At 37.9% G+C, this 18,122-nt stretch overlaps 1 protein-coding gene across 3 annotated transcripts in view; it reads left to right on the top strand.

Moving 5' to 3' along the window:
- Window positions 1-18,122, top strand: part of LOC126473156 (receptor-type tyrosine-protein phosphatase N2) — a 467,189-nt gene that overhangs the window by 425,456 nt on the left and 23,611 nt on the right. For all 3 annotated transcript variants that reach the window (XM_050100018.1, XM_050100017.1, XM_050100019.1), the window contains 4 exons: window positions 2,232-2,389; window positions 10,637-10,691; window positions 16,155-16,259; window positions 17,295-17,411. In XM_050100018.1, coding sequence (XP_049955975.1) covers window positions 2,232-2,389; window positions 10,637-10,691; window positions 16,155-16,259; window positions 17,295-17,411 — 435 coding nt within the window. The remainder of the gene's footprint in view (window positions 1-2,231; window positions 2,390-10,636; window positions 10,692-16,154; window positions 16,260-17,294; window positions 17,412-18,122) is intronic.

The following is an 18,122-nucleotide window of genomic DNA, read 5'->3' as shown; positions in this document are numbered from 1 at the left end:
CAAGCGATTTCACAGATTAGGGCATGAGATGGCAGCACACTGCTAGCTGACACTATGGGGGTAATGGGAAAGGGATGATGTACACACACACACACACACACACACACACACACACACACACACACACACACACACACACACACACACACACACACACAGCCCCACCAAATAGTGTGTGTGTATGTGTGTGTGTGTGTGTGTATACACCACCCCTTTCCTATTACCACCACCATGTGTCAGCTAGTTGTTTGTTGCCATGTCATGCCCTAATCTGTGGAAGTTGCATGCTCAGCCATCTGCCAGCAGCCCCCTGTACCTGCACCCCTAGCTAGCCCACAGACAGCTCCCCCTACTCCCATGAGCCACTAGATGTTTCCCCCACGCCCTCCCTGCCTCCCACTTCCCTCCACCCCTCACCCCATCCCACACTTCACCCCTCACCTCACCCCAGTACACTCACTGTGAGCCAGGAAAGAGCTAGCAGATGAATGAGCACAACGTAGGAGAACAGGTGTTTTCGTGTGAGTGAGTGTGTGTGCGTGTGTATTTGTCACATGTTTCTTCTACAGCTTGGGAAAGAAATTTCATTCTGAAAGCTAGCAGAGCAAAGCTCTGTACCTGTTGATGGCACAGTGTATCTGTTGATGGCACAGTCTTCTGCCTTTCGGTGAGGCATCTCTTTATTTGTAAATAATTTGTTATTCTCAACCATAACTTTCTGTGCAATACTATGTTTTTACATAATATTTTAACATCTTCCTTCCTTCTTGAGAACTATTGAAACTGATTTAGTGTGATCAAATCAAATCAAATATTTGAACAAAAGCAATTAAAATTTATTTGAGTGCCAAATGTAAAAGTATTTACTTATATTTTCTTCCTTTCTGCTTTTTAGGCTTATTAACATCTTCATCACAAACAGTTATTTTGAAGTACCTTTATCTCTAAAAAAGAAAGTCTAATTTCTGGGTTTGTGTGCTCCCCTTCCCCCTCATCCATCCCCTCACTCTCCACCCCAGCCCTAGATGTGAGCCTGATGTGCCCACAATTAAATCTGCCATTGCTTTTGTTTTGTGTTTAATGACTGTATCAGCAACAGGTTGTAATGATGTACCTCGATTCATAGATATGAAAAGAGAGGGCCTTAGCACAGTTAACTGAAGTCACTGCATGTCTGAGGCCTCTGTAAATCCAAAATGGTTGATGAGCTTGGTCAACTTCTCAATCTTCAAATAACCTTAAGAAATGCAACCAGGTGACATCAGAAGCAACCTCTGAAATTCCAATGTGCGCAGACCTTGTCATTTTCAAGACAAAACCGCAAAAATAACAGGATGTGCAGCTGTCAAAATATCGGTGGTTGTCACTGATGTCACCCAGCTGTATCCCAATAAGTTATTTGAACATTGCATACAGCGAGAGACAATCAGGTCTCAACTTCTCCATCATTTCATTATTTCTAGAGTCACCACAGACAGACAGTAATCATTATTTATTTTTTAATTATTATTTATTGTCAGGGTAGGTTTAGGCTGTAGCCTCAGAGACAGATAGTGTTGTCAATAAGACAATTGTCTGCTATAGCTGCCTCTACCTCAAGAGCTCCAGTATCCAAATTAACTTTGTAATGGAAGCTCAGAGCAGTTGGTCTGTATGTCATATATGCATCAGTGTGTGTCCTGCTGACACCAGTGCAGATAAAGGTCCTTTTGTTGTAGAGTCTGTAACACTATGATGGAACTATGGCTATATGGGAGTTAGTGCTTTTCACTGATGATACTAACAACTTTTTGCAGAATTATTCTCATGACACATTTGTGTGATAGCCAGTAAAAATCGTATAAACATCAAGGAAAGAATGATTTTACTGGTGTTGGGGTCTTGTGCATCATGTAGGATGGATGTCAGAAGAATATTTTTCATGCCTGTTCAACTTTTCAGAAGCATAGTTGGACCAAACTTGTTCTTCACGTATGATAAAGTCAAGAATACTCAAAAAAATATTGAAATTCTGAACCATTTTCAAAATATTATGATTCGTGTGCCTCACTACAGATATGGTTGCACAATCAACCTCTGATAGTTCCCATCTTGTTGCCATAATCACATTAGAAGACATTTCACAAAACACTCAAGAGCCCAATTTTACAATAATTACTGAATCAAATTGCCTCTGAACCTGATTGAATGTGTTGTCACACTGTACAAAAGTTTATGAATGATGTTTGCAGGACCTGTGCCGTGCACGAATGGCTGCGAAGACACCACAGCAGCCAGGAGTGGGTACTGCAGAAGGCAGCCGCCCTGAACCTCAGCGTGTTGCGTCACTGTCCCGAGACTCTGAGAACAGCAACCAGAGCCCTTCCTCACGCTCCAGTACCTCTTCCTGGTCAGTCACTTAGTGTTATAATATTGACTTATACTGGCTGCAAGAGACATCCTTAATTATTTGTTTGTACATATACAGAGTGAACCTCCTAAGATTTGTCAGGTGCATTTTCTCTGGTGTTTTGGGAGATATTTGCAATTTTGTTTTTGCAGTGTATAACTGGACTCAGCCAAAGCAAATACTGCTCATCATATCTTTCATGTGATGCCCAGTGTTGATGAAGGCATCAATTTGTTTCCTGTTACAAACAGATGATTTTTAAAGCTGATTTTTACCTGCCCATTTCATAGAGCAGTCCTAAATTAGTCTAGTATAATGTTTGTTTTATCAGTTTGTATTAACAGGAACAGTAAAACATGAAGAATATCCAGTACTCCAGAAATGACTGCGCAATGCTGCTACATGGCACTAGCAGTCAGCACAGGCCAGAGCAATGCTGTCGCTGCTTGAGTCCTGGTTATTCTTCTTGTTTTACTGTCCTTATTAATATATATCAATGAAATGAATATTGCACTTGTCTAATTTGGTACTGCCCTGTTGAATGGGCACATAAAATACCACTTTAAAAACCATTTTGTTTGTAATTGGAAACAACCTGATGCTTTTTGTTGACAGTGGGCATTGTGTCAAAGATGTAATAAGCAGTATTTGTTTGGGCTGAGTCCAGCAAGATATTGGAAAACAAAATTGCAAATATCCGCCAAAACACGAGACAAAATGCACATGTTGACCATTAGGAGGGACGCCCTATACATGTGGTGAGGTGTGTGGGGTGCAAAAAGGAAAGGGACAAGAATGGCAGATCTTATGAAGATATCTATTCATCAGTATCTGCGATGATGGAAGCCTGGAGGAAACATAACTGTAGTAGGCCTTTTAGTCAGTCTTTCGTATAATGTCATTAGTTTTCTAAACTTTTTTTTCCAAGTTACATGTTGTGACTGCTCATATTCCTGAGACATTGTGGACTGTTACCGAGTTGGTATGTGCTTAATAAATTTCTCAATTTTCTCTTTAATTGTCATCCTGTGATCCTTGGGTTTAACAGCTGTTAGTAATGTACACAACAGTACAGAAATTATTTTTTTTTTTTTTCAATTTATTCATATCTATTGATGCTAAGTTCCATTTCAATAACTAACTTTGTAAAATACAGGAGCATCAATATTTTAACACAGATCAGTAAGCTACATCAATTAGCAGAAGTTTCACAAAGTTCACCTGTGGCAAAGGCTAACACGTACTGTACAGGATGCTAACTAACTGACATAGTAACTGAACTGAAAACTCGTCCACTACTCACTGACAAAGTTACCATTCATCTTAATTGCCAAACACTGACTGAGTGATACATATTAATTGCACTCCTTAACTGTCCAAACATGACTGACTCAGACTTTGAAAGTAACATTACACCTTTTTATAGATGCAGGTAGTACAGACATTACAAATTTCTTAAAAGACAGAATTATTACATTTTATATAATAACATAAAAGGCAGAATGTACTCAACTAAAATCTGTATAATTAGAAGATGACAAAGTATTAGGTACTACTTTCTAGGAGTGAAGTTTTGATGCCCATGGGAATTCAAAAGTTTGCCAAGAATTTTTGATATAGTGAACTCTTCTGATTTGAATAATTAATAAACTAATATGTTATGTTAGTGAAAATGTACTTTTTCAGTAACAGAAAAATCAGGACTGCTAAATTGTAATTTGGAATTTGGAAAGAATTACATTTTGAGATTGGAACATTGTAGAATAAGAAAATTTTGGAGACAAGTAACTTCTAAAGTACAGTGTATAGAATATAAAGCTTTTTGAGAAAGTAAAACCTTTGTTGAAAAGTGGAGGATGAAGGCTTTCAAATAAACTATATCAGTCTTAAAACGAACAATTTTTAACGTTATTCAAATCTGACATGCATGTGGTTGTAAATTTATATTATGAATATTTACTTAAGAGCAATGTTGTCAGATGAACTAAATATACTATTGTCATCAATAGATTCCAAATTACACCATGAGTTGTGAAGTTTAATGAGATATTGTGTGAATCAGAATTTAGTCATTTTATGTATCCATGGTATATGCATTTCATGTATAATGTAAAAAAAAAAAAAAAAAAGTGATGTAAGGAGTAGAATTGTAGTAAGTGTACCTATCCCACTACCTTGCCATGTTTCAACTGGACAATGAGGGTATTAACAAATGGAGCAACCTGCATGTTCTCTATACATAGCTCGTGTCATGTATGCATTGAACAATCTTGGAAGATATGTTGTGCAAAGACATCTACCTATTCAGAACCTTTTGAACTCCAAATCGCTCTGAGGGAAGAATGGGAAAAAAGCTTACAAAATATCTGAAAGTCTTGTAGATCATGTACCAAATAGATATAGATCCTTGCTGGCTCTAATGGTGTTGGCATTGATAGGATGTTAAACATAATAAACATTTCTTTTGCAAATCTTTGATTGCTGTCTAGGAAGGACTTACTGTTTTTTTGTTTATGGGGAAGCTCTGGGAGATGCAATTCTTATCATCATCATCATGCTGAAGTCATCATCTGAATCCATTTAAAAGAAAAAAAATCGTGCTGTTGATGTGTGAATAAACACAGGGTGTTCTCCGGAAAATCATTAAGTGTTTTGATGTACAAGCACCTGTGTTCACAAAAATTACAACAGAATATGTGACTGTTCTTCTGCAATAACCAAGACATGGAGTTTTCTATTGCAACTGTCAATGACATTCTCTTGAGCTGCACTTTTCATGTTCAGTGTGCTGGCATGTTACTTGATCCTGGATTTTATCCATATTTACAATCCTGCTTCCTGCTTTGGTATATCTGTATGCTGTGTAATTGCTCTTCAAAAACAAAATTAGCAGTCTACCTTACATCCCAGGTTTGCAGCTGGATGACATTGAGGTCTTGCCAGGATATTTTGTCTGACAATCATTCAACCATCTTCAGGTTGAAGTAATGTGTGCACATTTCACAGCTGCACCCATTAGCAGTGTGTTGTCATCCACGAGAGTGCACCACACAAGAGCAGTACTGTGAACTTCTGATAGAGCCCACCATGGGTGGGTGCCTGTTAATGCTGCTTTGTTATGTTCGCGTGTTATCATGTTATTACTGCTTGCACACATTTGCCTTATCTTGTTGTGTTCAGTATATGTTATGGTGATTGGAGTACATGCCACAGGGTAATAAAGTTATACCAACATTATTGGTTGTGTTGTGTGTCCAAGTTACAACACTGGTAAGTTTTATACTAGAGATCTGTGACATGTACCAGCAATCCCAGTGTAAAATTCACCTGAAAATGCCTGAATGGTTGTCAGATGAAATATCATGGCAAGATGTCAAGTTGCAATACTGAAACATCATTGAACACTTGTTAGAAAAACTTCAAGAATTAAAGTCAGCATGGAATAGTGATTCCTAAATTAATCAGATATATCAATTAAACCATATTTCATGTCCACCCCCAGTAGCATGACGGAATGTCAATTCTAAGGGCCCAGATTCAATTCCTGGCTGGGTCGGAGATTTTCTCCACTCAGGGGATGCACAAGTTGCCGAAGTGGTGTCAAATCAAAAGACTTGCACCTGGTGAATGGTCTACCCGTAGGGAGGCCCTAGTCACATGACATTTATTTGCCTTATTTCATACCACATGTCTATCCACAAAATTTCATCTACAACATGTGTGCTATGAGAATTATTAAATTTGTGCTACATATTAGATAAAACAGTCCTATGGTCTTCTGAACATAATCAGCTTGGTGTCTTATACTTGGTGACAAGTCATCTATAGAATTATAAAAAATATCTGGCAATCATAAAATAAGTGTAATATAACCATTTATGTTCATAATTTATTTATTCTTCATCTTTAAATAAACGATTCTTTTTGTATTATGAACATACATTAAAATATGTGTCATAACTTTCCAGAAATAATTATAAAAATACAGTGTATCTCCATTACTTACCAATAATGTGGTAAGAAAAAGGAAATAATATAATTTTCTGAACAGAATTGATACTAAAATATTAAACAGTATGCTTAAAATGCTGAGGGACAGTGTCAGTTTCTACACTGATGCTGTGCTTCTTTATAGGAATGGATTATTACTAGGTGTGTTTAAGTTCTAGGCAGTAGATTCAATGCTTCTGATAATAAGTTAGATGTTAAGTATAAACAGTTAATTAATAATTGGAGATGCATAATTCCTACCAGTTATGAAGAATAAAAGCAACAACCCAGTTGTATTGCTTTGAAGTTAAAAAGCCATGAAGTTTAAAATAAAAACAAAAAAGTATATCATATGAAAACACTAGTTTACTCAATATTCTACAAGACAAATTAATGAGATTTGTGTGGAGCCTTTCCCATTCTCTCAACCCCATACTGAGTAAAATGTGCCAAACAGGAAAGAGAGAAGGAGAGAGAGAGAGAGAGAGAGAGAGAGAGAGAGAGAGAGAGAGAGAGAGAGAGAGAGAGAATCATTACTGAAACCTTCATGCAGACCCTATAGCTGTGGCAAACAAGACTATCTAAAAGGAATAATTTCTTAAAAAAACAAATGTTTTGGGACACTAGCAAGGAATCTTCTGAGAAAAAAGCCAAACACTATTGAGTCAACTATGCAGGACAAGGTTGATCACATTGAGTGACAGCTGTTGTGTAAGAACACGTGAACACCCTAACTTTAAACTCCATTGGTAATTTTTCTTTGAATACTGTTAAGCATAATGTAGATGTGGTACTCTGAAATACATGGCACTAAATCTACTGCACTATGCTACATTGCTCCTACTCTAGACTCCATGAAACTCGGCATCGAGGTCACGAGTGCATCTTCAGTTGTGCACATTTTAAGGAGCTTTTATGCATCCACAGCTGGCATAACATAATTGCCTTACATGCCAAATACATACAGATTTGATAAACAAAGTGCATGGTTCATGGCATGCACAGCTAACTCTTACTACTCAACTAAAAGTTTATGCCAACACAACCAGGTGGTAGCACACTGCAGCAGACTTTTATCACCATTCGGTTGGCATAAATCCTGCTAGATGGTAGCACATTCCTCAGATATGCCAATTCACTCACTATTTGACATTTGACATCAGTATATGTTACAGTTATATTGATAGCAAAACCTATTTTGTGTAATTCTAAATGATATATAATATATTAAGTTTTGGATTTTATCACACTGACATCCATTTGAGACACAGAGAACCATAAAGTACATCATCATCAGTTGTGAGACTGTAGCATTTATTCATGCTTCTGACATCTGGTGACCTTATGGTGGATCATGTTTATCTGGACTGTAGCTTGCGTATATATGAGCACTCATGAAAAGCTGTCTCACAGGTTTCTCTGATATTCACTTAAATGTGGGGTCAAAGATGGTGTGCTCTTGGCCCTCGTGTCTCTCAGCACCTCATTTTTATTCAAGTGATCTTGTTGCTAAACAATACTACTTGAATCCAATCATTTCCACAAATGGAGTTTGTATTGGATTTCTTGTTTACTGTGCAGGAATTGGATTCCGTGTGTAGTATCAACATGAACTTCATCAAATCTGTTTTAAATGCTAACAGAAAAGAAAATTACCAGAAACAGTTTGCCACAAATGAACTAGGACCTTGCAGACCAAATCCGTTGACTGAGAAAGTGACAAAATCTAATAAGCATGACTACAAGTGAATATTTAACAAAGAAGTGTATAATAAGCATTAATTTCTTGTTTGGGTGCAACATATGAATGTCTGGCTTTCAGACCAGAAGTTAATTCGTTAAATAATACATGTATTATGGATCTTGTACATTTGTCCAAAAAAATAAAAAAGCATGGAACAACCACATACCAAAAGTGTGAAACAGAGTGTAGCAAAACCTTAAACATTATTTCATTCTTGCCCTCAGCTGCACTTAATTATGTACAAAACAACAAAATTCCACAGAAACAATTCTTTATTTTTTGAGACAAGTTATGCATATTATTATTGGCAGAGGCTGTAGTTGTGAAAATATGTTGATAAGCTTAACTGTTATACAGCAGATGCTATTAATTTCACATTCTTGTATTTATCTGAATCTAAAAATCTGTGAACAGTCAGAATGTATACTCACAGGCTACCACTGATCACATCTTTACAGTAGAATGACTTCCAGTGCAAAGAACAGAACCACTGATAGAGAAGAAGAATAGGAGACATCTTGGGGAACAAAATAGAAAAATGCTGTAGAATCTGTAGTAAAAGTAAGGAAGAAAGACTGTGATGTTTTGGAAAGAGAGAGAGATAATTTTTTTTAAAAAAAATAAACCTTTTACAGAATATGATGAGTTCAAAAAAAAGAATAATCATACACATATTTTAAGAAAAATTCTCTGCTTTCTTTTAGGGACTTAGTTGGTTCACAGATCAATGGAAGCCCAAGGAATATTGCCTACAATGGTAGTGTGTCTAGTATGCTATGCTGTCCAGATAATCCTATAGGTTAATTGGTTGATTGTCACTAGAAAGTAGTAAATAAAACTAAAGCTATGTAGAAATCTTTTTATGAGTTGTGGTTAATAGAATCCTACCCAAAATGTAGATAAATGCAAGAAAATACATGTGTGAGGAAGAGAGAATCTGATAGTAAACAGTGATATGTCTTTGGATGCATTTACATTGATATGTTGTTACACATTGTAAACTGCACTTATATTCAGTCAGAGGCCCCTGTCAGCTTTCTAACACAGTCACCTATTATGCCTGCCACAGTGACCTCATTCTAGAATCTAGTGTGACCTTCTATCCATTCTCAAGTCCCTAGGCCCCTCCCAAAGCATCTCTTCAACTGTCTCCCTTCTTACTCTAATCTTTCCCCAGACACCCAGTTTCTACCTGTTTCCCAAGATATGTATGCTCAGCTACACAGGATGCCTCATCATATTTAGCTACTGCATCTCCACTGAAGTGATCTCTGCTTTTGCAGTTCAACACTTTCAACCTATTGTCTGTTTATCCTCCTATTTTAAAGACCCTAACCAGTTCCTTCTCTGCTTCGCCACAATTCACGTTCTTACACCATCTGATGTTGTCCTTTCCACCTCCCTCCACATTAAGGTCCTAATGCCCATTAAGTTGCCACCTTTGAACATTATCTTTTATATTGATTGGCTGAGTCCAATCCCATAACTTCCTTCATGGTATACATGATCAACTGCAATCCACAATTACTTCCCCTTAAGGGCATCACCTGCAACAAATCCAACATACTGCCATGGTTACCCAAATGGGTCCATCCTATCCCAGTCTGTTCATTGGTCTCTCGTGGAATCATTTTTATCCACTCACAAACTTAAACTCCTCATCTAATTCACCTTCACTGATGACATATTTATTATCTGGAGCCATGCTGAGGGCACACAAGATTCATTCCTCTTGAACCTCAACACCTTTTCTACCATCTGTTTCACCAAACTGTACTCAGCTCAGCGAGCGACATTCATGGGAACTAATCTTCACCTCACTAATCACTCCTTGAAAACCTCTATTGACAACAAATCCTCAAATCACCAGCAGTATTTCCACTTCAGCAGCAGCCATCCGTTCTCCTTATATTCTCTATAAGATGCATATCAAGTGGGAGCATAACACAAAAGAAGTATTACAACATATTCATCACCGTGCTTTTTGTATAAAGGTTGGTGTAGATTTGCTCCCCAACCCGTACCAGGGCATCGCTCCTGTTAGCAAGGTTCCTAGTAATGTCTTGATGTAGAGAAGCATAGCATAGATTAATGTTATATTGGCATTGAAACATCTCAGTTAAAACAAAGAAGTTCTCACTCCATTGCTATGTTTACTTAGTCAACTGCTTCATTTCATATCTGTTGAGCAATATGGAGTTTTATGACATATTTCCCTGGCTAGAGGGTTCTATTTACATCTCTTAAGTATGTGATCACATTGGGTGTATGGATTATTGCATCCAAAACAAGGAAAACATTTCACTTATGCACATGTTCATAGAGTCGTCATTTTGTGTTCTGTGGCTTTTGTTGTAAACATAACATGCAAAACTATAAGTCATCAAATAGTCAAATTTATAGTTCAAAGACAAATCTTGCACACACTGTCAGTGGAAGTACTGTTAAGAACAGAATTATCCTTCCTGTTGGTATCACTTGCATTCATTCATTTATTTTTCTTACATTTCCAGGAGTGAAGAACCTGCACTAACTAATATGGACATATCAACAGGACACATGGTATTGGTAAGTGATACTCTCTTCAGTTGTTAGTAATAGAAAACCATCCTGTAATTTCCAGACAAAAAATTGTAAAAAAATTTCAATAGCACTCACACAAGGGAAAATTTGGAGATTAGAAGTAAGTGCTGAACCAGGATTTCAACCTGGATACCTGACAATTTTAGATAATGTTCCTCCAGATCAGCCACTCAGACGTGACAAATGAATGAACATAGATCTTCACCTTATAAATCATCTTGTGAAGCTGGGGATTTGGCAACATCAGTAGAATTGTCGATTAAATGGAAGACCTATCTTTCTCTTTATCTAACTACTTGTATGGCTTTCTAGTTATACCTCGCTATTACTAACAATTAAGAAACGTTGAAAAGTTACTTAACAGGCTGTCAAACAATCTCTATGGAAAGAAGCATCAGTCAGTTTACCTCAAATAAAATATGATTCGTCAATAAATTTTCTGAGGATTTTATAGTCCATTCCAAATTTCGTGATTTTAAGCAGATAATTCAGAAGACTCAAAATATAAACCAGTCAGTCAACGAAATATTGTGATACTTACTGTTGGCCTCTTTGTGGCAGTGTGTGTGTTACTCCTAGTTAGTTTGGAGAAAACAGATATAATTAATTGAATAGCCTATCTCTTACAAGTGTCATCACACGAGTACAAGATCCAAAGTAGGATTACAGCTTCCAAAATCCAGCATAATATTTTTTTTTTTTTTTTTTAATTTGACAAATTACAGATGGTTTTATTTCATGATTTCAAAATATATTTCTGTGACTATAAATGTATTACATAACTTGTGGTTAGAATGTTTGTTGCCCAATTATCATACCAGTACTGAGGGAAGGGGAACTGTAGGTATGCTCCATTGCAGATCATTATTGAGCCTGGATAAATATTAGCCTAATACAAGTATTGTGTGTTTGCAAATGATAAATACAAATGTATGACTAATTAATAGGGGTTCTTAATAAGTTCTATACATAGCTGTAAATTCTCTTGTCAATCATCAGCTGTATGATTAGATTCTTTTGCCATATTAATAAAGCATATTTCCAACAAGTTGGATACATTTTAAAATTCCACTATATTAAAGCACAATAGTGTCAATATTGCTTTTAAACATTTTAATGTATCCAAATGCTTTTGATCAGTTTTTACAGTTACTTCTTTTTTGCAACTTCATGCTAGTTACTTCAGTGTCTTCAATAAAAAAAATTGTAGATTTTCTTGCTTAAATGTTTTGTTTGGTTACATTCTATATCACTTCAATTAATCACAGGTCATAGTGGTAGGGAGGTAGTCAGACAACAGAAAACCCAATTTTGTCTAAAATCTATCCATGATGTTCTCAAGCTTAGTTTTATTTACCATACCATTTCTAACAATTCTTATGTCTATTGCCACTGAGGCAATGTTTTTCTCAGTGAAGCTATTGCATTTTCTTGTCAGGAAACTAGGTTGGGAAGCTCGTCATAGTATCCTTGGCTAAGTGGTGAACCATGGTAGTGACTGAAATGCATGCATTGAAATAACAACTGTTTGTTTACTGACCATGAACTATCTCAGTTCAGCTTTAGAGGATGAGGGTCCACATATGAGTGCTGCAGAATTGTCCTTCTGCGATGATGCATAGTTAATGCTCACTATGATGAAGTTTACTATCATCGATAGTGGCGGTAAGCAGGCATGTGTGTGGAGGTGTAGCAACATGGTCCCACAAGGCCTTGAGCTTGTGGGTAGTTGAGGTGCAAGTCCAGTGAAGCAGCTGACAGGACTCCAGCAGCTGTGTTCCAGGTGAAAAAAAAAGCAGGGCCTTCCAGAGTAGCTGACAGGCATTCAGAGGCTGTGATCCTGGACAAGGCATTGAGATGGCACTGTCTGATGGGTAGCATCAATGCCTGGCATTGTGGTCCAAAGCATAGGCTCAAGGGCAGTTGACTGTCACTTTGGAGCACAGAGCTGAAAGGACCATCAAGGGGCTGAATGGCAAGCTAAGTAACTGTCAGTGGAGCAGTACGGGTGTAGTGTCATGGGAACACATGACCACAAGGATGTAAATAGGTGCCTGTGACTACAGTGATTTTTACTGTGACCTGCACATCACATATTGTCATGGCTTCTACTTCCAGATGCTGTTTCAGCTACAGGAGACTTATTGGTAAACAGCTCAGAAACTTTTCTATTGACAAGCAATCTCCCAAGCTAGAGCCCCCAAGTGTGTGGCTGAATGTGCAAGGGGCGAGCCATGCATATACTGCACTCCTTCCACCTTAAGGCAGATGGTGCAACCATCTCAGAGAAGTGCAGCACCCAGGAGAGGAGGCACCAAGTGGCCACCAGAGCAGACTGGAATAAAACAAAAGGACAATCAGCCAGTGAACAAAGAAATTAACCCTGGCAAAAGAAGCATGCTGTTTCCTATAGTGGAATGGCAACTGGGCACCACAAGCAGTGAGGAACACAGGGTGATGGTAGGACTAGCAGCTAGATGTCCAAGAAGGTGCAACTGCAGAAGAGCACACAATGGGATTGGTAGCACCAGTGGGAATAACTGGCAGGGTTCAGGAATGGCCACAAAGGAGGTGGATGCAGCAGGAATGACTGTTGGGAAGAGCTTTGAGATGGCCGTCAGTGAAAGGAGCTGGCAATGACCACAGAGGAGGCGATATGGTCAGCTGTGGGGGTGGCTGCAACAATGGTGGCAGTAAGGGTGATAGCCCAGGATGGCACCACAAGGGCCTGTTGTGAAAAGGCTGGTGATGACTGGAGGGCCAACCACAACAGGGTTGGTGAGGGAGTGGACTGGGCGGGCAGGTCATGACATGGCCACCAAAGACTGGACTGATGATGAAGGGCTGATGATGAGTGAGTCAGAGTTTGATGGCATCACTTGCAAGGGATTTGCTGATACCAGTGGGATATCTGGCATAGAATTCAGTAAATGAGAATGGAGTGCCCCCACAGTGTGGCAACAGGTTTGATGGCAGGAGACTCAGCTTGCCACGCACAAAACTCTTGGAAGCCCTGTCTGAATGCTGCAGAAAAAAGTACTGGAGAAGCTGAGTGAACCAAATGATGCTCTACAGCAGGTCCTGAATCCCCCGATTACTGAATGGAAGGGCTGGAGACAGCAATAAATTTCCCGACCTCTGAATTGTAGGGCTGGAGGCAACAGTAGTTTCTGTGTTGGAGAAGACACTCCTAGTGAACTAGAACCAGAATGACCAAAGAGACATGAAGCATTTGCAGACCAGCAACAACCAGTAACAGAATGTACATTGGAACAACACATGAATGATATGCCTGAACTACATAGAAGAGAGCGCACTACCAAGAACTTGCATCTTCTGAGAAATGTGAACACAAATTACAAAGCAACACCTGCCAGAATCAAGGCAACCAAATAACTGAATACCAGTACTGAATCCAAGAACTGAACAGTCCATGTCTGGTATGTGGGTGGACACACTCTCACACAGCCTTGGTCCAGTACATGGTTGGATAAACTCACACTGTAATGGGAGTAGAACAACACAATAGCACAGACACATTGTCCCATAGAGATGAATGAAAACACAAGCAAAATTGAACATTTGGAAAAGAATAAAACCATGTTCCAGCAAAAATGAACAAAGACATATGAAGAAGCATTGAAACACACATGAACAAACAACCTGATCATCCTTGTCCTATCCAGGCAGTGGCACCCTTAGGGAGGGAGCCACTCGTGGCAGCTTTGTCTGCGTGGAATGTGACATTGCGTGGCAGCATTGATCTTGGCGAGGTAGGGGCGAGGCAGCAGGGTGCCAAATGAGACCAAAAGTTGACAATCCAGACAGCAAACTGTGAGGAGCAGCTAGAGTGGACGAATCTTGAGCAGGCACTGTACTGAGAAACCACACAAAATATAAGTGTCACACAATCATGAAAGCATTATCCTTGTCACCAGTTGAAGTACTGCATCTGGAAGACAAGAGAATAGCACTATAACACAAAAGCAATATCCACATTGCCCATTGTAGTATCCTTGACCAAATGGTCTACCAAGATAGTGGATGATATACACACATTGAAATAGTAACTGTTTGTTTATTGACCATGAAGACAGATTTAGAGGATGAAGGTCCACACATAAGTACAAATGTCCTGCCGAGATCATGCATGGTGAGTGCCCACTTCACAGTACGAGTGGCAGCAACCTCCACTAATTTCAAGTTGCCACCACTTGTACCTCACCTGTCATTCAACAACATCTTTGCCGCTGTACTTCCGCCTCAAATGACATCTCTGCCCAACCTCTTTGCATTTACATATGTCTGCCTTTGTCTGTATAAGTGCGGATGTATATGTGTGTGTGTGCGAGTGTATACCTGTCCTTTTTTCCCCCTAAGGTAAGTCTTTCCGCTCCCGGGATTGGAATGACTCTTTACCCTCTCCCTTAAAACCCACATCCTTTCGTCTTTCCCCCTCCTTCCCTCTTTCCTGATGAAGCAACCTTGGGTTGCGAAAGCTTGAAATTTGTGTCTGTGTTTGTGTGTTTTTTATAGTCTCTATCAACATACCAATGCTTTTGTTTGGTAAGTTACAGCATCTTTGTTTTTAGACATTCTGCAGTGCATACTGCCAAGAGCTGTGTTACAAATTTTACCCATTGCTTATTGGATTTCCCATACCCCAGCCCACTGTTGCTTGCACAGTTGTTTTCAATATTTGCTGCCTGTAAACACAGGCAATACAACCGATTTCTTTCTCTCTGCTTAATGTGCCATGGCTTTCAACCATTCCAAATATATGACATGTTTCATCATGTTAGAGATTTATATATTCCTTTGCTAGACCTCCAAAGTGAGACCATATTCTGACATGTGTTTTAGGGTTCCAATACCTGATGAAATTTACTTACCTGGACCTTTTTGGTACATATCTGTGTAACTTTTGTTATGCCGCCTCTCACTGCCATATATCTGTATCTCCACACTCCTCATTCTGCCTATCTTCATACAGGTAAAAATTTTGTGTTTATATTGTCAGTTCTGTACTACTACTGCTTCTTCTAACTTGTTCCATCTAAATTTTAGTTTTGTACCACTTTTGCCTAATGGAACTGGCTACATGACATGTACATAAAAAAAAAACTTTACCTTCCTCATTGTCTCCAATATTGTATCCTTTCTTTGTCTTTCTCTAACCTTTTCTTCAACTTTTTGATCAGGAATTTTAATGTATCTCTCACTTTTCTCCATATACAAAGCAGTTTATGATATTCCTTCTACTTATGATGGGCTTAGTGTATTACCGAATTATTTCGTAATGCTCCCATCATTTTTTATTTAAGTTTCTGTTGCTGTTTTCAGTTTCAAGAAATTTGTTTAATCACCTATTCTAAGCCAAATAAAAGATGAATTTTGGATTTTTTCATATTTCATCACTTCAAAATTTTTTATGATATTATAAAATAGGCATACATGGAGGACCATCTTCGTAATGCTGATCGCCTACAGCGAGAATGGATTGCTCTGTGTGCATATGAAGCTGAGCCTTGTGCCACCACCATAGCGCAAAAGGTATGATACAATGAAAAGTATGTTAATATTAATTATTCTTTGAATAATGCTAAGTATCTAATATTATTCATAATTGAGCTGATACTTGTAGATATTGTTAATAAATGTTAAATAATCAGTATTATTAATCTCTTAATATAACCTACTAGTTTCAGAAAAATAAAGCTGTTTGTATTATCAGGTTATATGATTCTATGTTAGAAAGTTAATTTCACCCATTTTCTGAACTCTTCAATGCTCCCCACCTAAAATATGTAGTAGCCTGATTTTAATATTGTTGCAGAGTACTGCTAATAGGTTGATTTAAGTTAAACTCATGCAGATTTGAACAGAATATGCCATAAAATTACCATTTGGAGAGTGATTATGATGTACATAATGTTTATTTAATTTCCATGCTTTTTCAAGAGGATTACCAGTTTTGGCTATGCAATGGCCATCTACAGATTCTCTCATTCTGCTGCACTGCTTAAACTCATAACATGCAAAAATAATGTGAATCAAAATGCAGCTCATGTTATTTTTACGTGTTATGACTTGTTGGAGTGCGGCAGGATGAGAGAATCTGAAGATGGCTATGTCATAGCTGAAACCAGTAATTCTATCCAAAAAGCTGCGCCATCAAGACAATTAAATTTTAAAAAAATCATACAGATTTCTCTTTACTTTTTGATCATGGTGGGAATATTGCAACTACATTTGCACAAATAAATATGATTAACAATAAATATATTACAGCTGTAATTAAGGTGTATTGAACATTTGACTATCTCATAAAATTCAGTCTCACAAGACAGTGACAATATTCAGTAAATTGGTAACTATGAGGAAAAGTTGTATACTAATATTTACAGTGACATAATCATCTACTATAAAAAAAAGTATATTTTAAAAGCAAAGAAATATGATGGTCACTACTCAGAAATATATATTTAATAGTATAATAACTAAAAGTATCTGCTAATATGTCATCTGAAATGTTGACTATTAAATATTTACTGATTTCTTAGTTTTTGTTTTGTCATTGTATTGCAGCCTGAAAATATTGGAAAGAATCGCTATCCTGAATTTCTGCCATACGACCATTCAAGAGTGGTCCTGAATGAACTTGCTAACATTTCTGGCTCAGACTACATAAATGCTTCTACAATTGTGAGTATGAAATGGAATTTTAGAGAAGTCTTATTTTTCTGTTACAAAGCTTAGTTCATGCTTAATGTGATTAATAGATGGTAACCTGCAAACAGTTGTGGGCAATGCTACAAGAATACTAATAATTATTATATTAATGAGACAAAACATTGTTACCACAGCCCACTAAGAGATTGAATGCCACCTGTTGTGTTTCAAGCACATGACCCAGTAAGGAAAGTATAAAAATGGATCAGAGGCCTGTGGGGAATCATTCTAGCAATAATACATACAACAGATGGGGATATCTACTGACATAAACAACTTTGACAAATGGAAGATTGTTATGACTTGACAGCTAGGAATGAGAACCTTGGAGATGGCAAAACTGCTCGAGTATTAATCTATGGAAAGTGGTTAAAGGATGCTGAAGCCATGAGTAGGTGACAGTGTATTGTCCCTCCATGTCTCATTACAGAACATGGAAGTTGGAGACTTGCCCAATCTGTACAGCTGGATAGGTGGTGATCTGTGGCAGATCTGATGACAGAGTGTTATGCTGCTGCAGGCGTAAGTGTTTTGGGGAACACTGTCAGGACATATTGTTGAACATGGGGCTCCACAGCAGACATTTTTACACATATCCATGTTGATTTAACAATGTCAGGTATGATGACATTGGGCATGAGATCAATGAATTGGACCATGGATCAATGGAAATGTCACATCTGG

Source organism: Schistocerca serialis, chromosome 4, assembly GCF_023864345.2.
Source record: "Schistocerca serialis cubense isolate TAMUIC-IGC-003099 chromosome 4, iqSchSeri2.2, whole genome shotgun sequence".
Lineage (NCBI taxonomy): Eukaryota > Metazoa > Arthropoda > Insecta > Orthoptera > Acrididae > Schistocerca > Schistocerca serialis.
Note: the sequence above shows the minus strand (reverse complement) of the source record. Positions and strands in the feature narration are given on the sequence as shown.